Here is a 2,688-nt window from a genome sequence, read left to right on the forward strand (position 1 = left end):
AGACAGTCAGAGACAGACTCTGTGTGTGTGTGTGTGTGTGTGTGTGTGTGTGTGTGTGTGTGTGTGTGTGTGTGTGTGTGTGTGTGTGTGTGTGTGTGTGTGTGTGTGCGCGCGCAAAAGAGACAGAGAGACAGACAGACAGACAGACAGACAGACAGACAGACAGACAGACAGACAGACAGACAGACAGACAGACAGAGGGAGAGAGAGAGAGAGAGAGAGAGAGAGAGAGAGAGAGAGAGAGAGAGAGAGAGAGAGAGAGAGAGAGAGAGAGACTGCCCCACCACAATTGTCGTTGAGTTGGAGTGGGTGGAGAAACTGACTTCTTGTTGTGGTAGTCGAATCGGTCCCCTCTGTAAATTCCGCACTGCGGTGAACTGTCAACAGTGAAAAACAGAAGCCCTGCAGTGGTCATTAAATCAAGAGCTACCTGGCGCCTGGACGCACGAGAATGTTGTGTGAGCTCAATTTATGCCCACGCACGCAAGGTACAATCTTGTTTCCAGGTTGTTGAAATGTCGCGCCTTGAAATTTAAACTAAACTTCTGAATCCCGCCCAGCTGGAGTTAAAAACATACGTAAGTGAAGAAGTATAAAACTCAAGCAATGGGCTCGTCTTTGCTGACAGATTTAGGAGCCTGAGGCAAGTTGGAAATGAAACAGTGCACTGTTAAGTGTTTGAAAGAAGAGCAAGGTTAGAGACACATCCTTGTGGTATGTGCACTTGCAGGGAAACGGTCATGTAGGAAATAAAGGCAAAACGTTGAGCATGGCCTGCACAAAAAATCCCATAAAAAATGCATGACAAAGTTTTTGTTCTCAGTCCATAGGCCTATGCTTCACTCCTTTACTTGTTTCGTTTTCCTTGTCGACTACGCGGAAAATGAAAGTGTCGAGGCAAGGGTTCCTTTTGATTTATATAAACGCTTTGCACTTGGAGCCCATTGAAAGTCGTTTCATTGTAAGTGGCAGTTTTGTGTGTGTGTGTGTGTGTGTGTGTGTGTGTGTGTGTGTGTGTGTGTGTGTGTGTGTGTGTGTGTGTGTGTTGGGGGGGGGGGTACACGCCTTTACTGAGAAACAGACTGCAACATCCTTTGACTTAAACTTGTCTTGCCCTGCAGTTCGTAAGCTAAACTGTTTAGATCGTCGGTAACGTCGCAATAATACGATAGTTTGTGGGCGATCTACACGCATTAGTTCTTCAAAGCAATGCACAATGTTCCTTCTGTATTCGGTTATAGTTTCACCTGAGTACCCCGATGTCATTAGTGCCTCCGAGGTTTCAAGCCTGGATCATGACAGTAGTTGTTAGCCACAAATTCTGGTCTGTTTCTCTACAAAGGGTATACAGAGTTTAGCATATATCATGGAAGACAGTATTGCAGGCGAATTGCAGGCGAATTCCCAACGAGGTACTCCTGAATTTATTTTGTTTGAGAAGCTAAGTTCCTCAACGCTGTTTGTTCTGTTCTGTTAAAGTTGAACTTAAATCGGCGAAAAAAGCCTTGTGGTAGTCGTAGATATCTGAAACATCGTAAGCGTCTGCAGTGTGTAGGCCAGCGATGGACGTTTACTGGCTCCACACTCCATTTGTAAAAACCTGAAATGTCCTTAGCCCATCTTGGCTGTGGAAAATGGGGAAGCTCAAAGGTGATTACATTGCCTTTCGTGCTTGTGACGCTAAGGCAAGACATTTGAATCGTCGTGAAATGTGTTTTTGTTTTTTGTTGGCGTTGTTTTTGTTTTGTTTTTTTGTTGTGGTTTTTGTTTTGTTTTTGCTTTTGGTTTTGGTTTTGGTTTTTTGTGGGGGGGGGGGGGGTTGGGGGGTGAGGGGAGGACCACACTGGCACAACTAGCTCACATCGAAAGAGATGTGTGGTACGATACAACTGTTCTTTTGCAACTTACCATCATTTACAAGAAAAGGTTTGAAGAAAAATTTTGTTTTGTATTTTTGTGTGTTGGCTGTTTGTAAATCAACGTTCCGTATGGAAAAATGAAGTGGATTTATGTCAGCTTAATAATAACAATAATAATAAATGGCATTTATATAGCGCTCAACCTTGCTTAAAGAACACGCAGGCTCTGGGCGGTTCGAATGTATTTTATCTTCATGGATCAAACTTTCTACCCCTTTTTTCATTCCGTTTTCAGTCACCTGGCAAGGAACCCACTTATCTGTGACTGCAACCTGAAATGGCTGGCTCACTACCTTGAGAAATACCCTGTAGAGACGAGCGGTGTGCGCTGCCTCACGCCCAGACGGGTACGCAAAAAGAAAATCAGTCTGCTGAGACCAGAGAAGTTCAGATGCAAAGGTATTTAATTTGTGTTCAGTTTTGGATCGAAATCGAATAGTGTCGCTTTCTCTCTCTCTGTCTCTCTCTCTCTCTCTCTCTCTCTCTCTCTCTCTCTCTCTCTCTCTCTCTCTCTCTCTCTCTCTCTCTCTTTCTCTCTCTTTCTCTCTCTTTCTCTCTCTCTCTCTCTCTTTCTCTCTCTCTCTATCTCTCTCTCTCTCCTACTTGTTACTTTTTGCCTGTGTGAAGGACGGACATCACTGCACAAGGGGAATCCCCATAAGCGCTCCGTCCCCTGAAGAAGCACATTTCGAAGTGTGTAGATGCTGACGGTTCCAAGCAATGGTTGATTCCAAAGCCTTCTGCTCATCCCACTCTCTCCTTTATGTCC

At 44.6% G+C, this 2,688-nt stretch overlaps 1 protein-coding gene across 1 annotated transcript in view; it reads left to right on the plus strand.

Annotated features, from left to right (window-relative positions):
- Positions 1-2,688, plus strand: part of LOC101859853 (slit homolog 2 protein) — a gene marked incomplete in the record, with an annotated part of 216,372 nt that overhangs the window by 182,310 nt on the left and 31,374 nt on the right. The window contains 1 exon segment of the mRNA XM_013082399.2: positions 2,155-2,318. Within this exon segment, the coding sequence (XP_012937853.1) occupies positions 2,155-2,318 (164 nt within the window).

Source organism: Aplysia californica, unplaced genomic scaffold (assembly GCF_000002075.1).
Source record: "Aplysia californica isolate F4 #8 unplaced genomic scaffold, AplCal3.0 scaffold00172, whole genome shotgun sequence".
NCBI classification, from domain to species: domain Eukaryota; kingdom Metazoa; phylum Mollusca; class Gastropoda; order Aplysiida; family Aplysiidae; genus Aplysia; species Aplysia californica.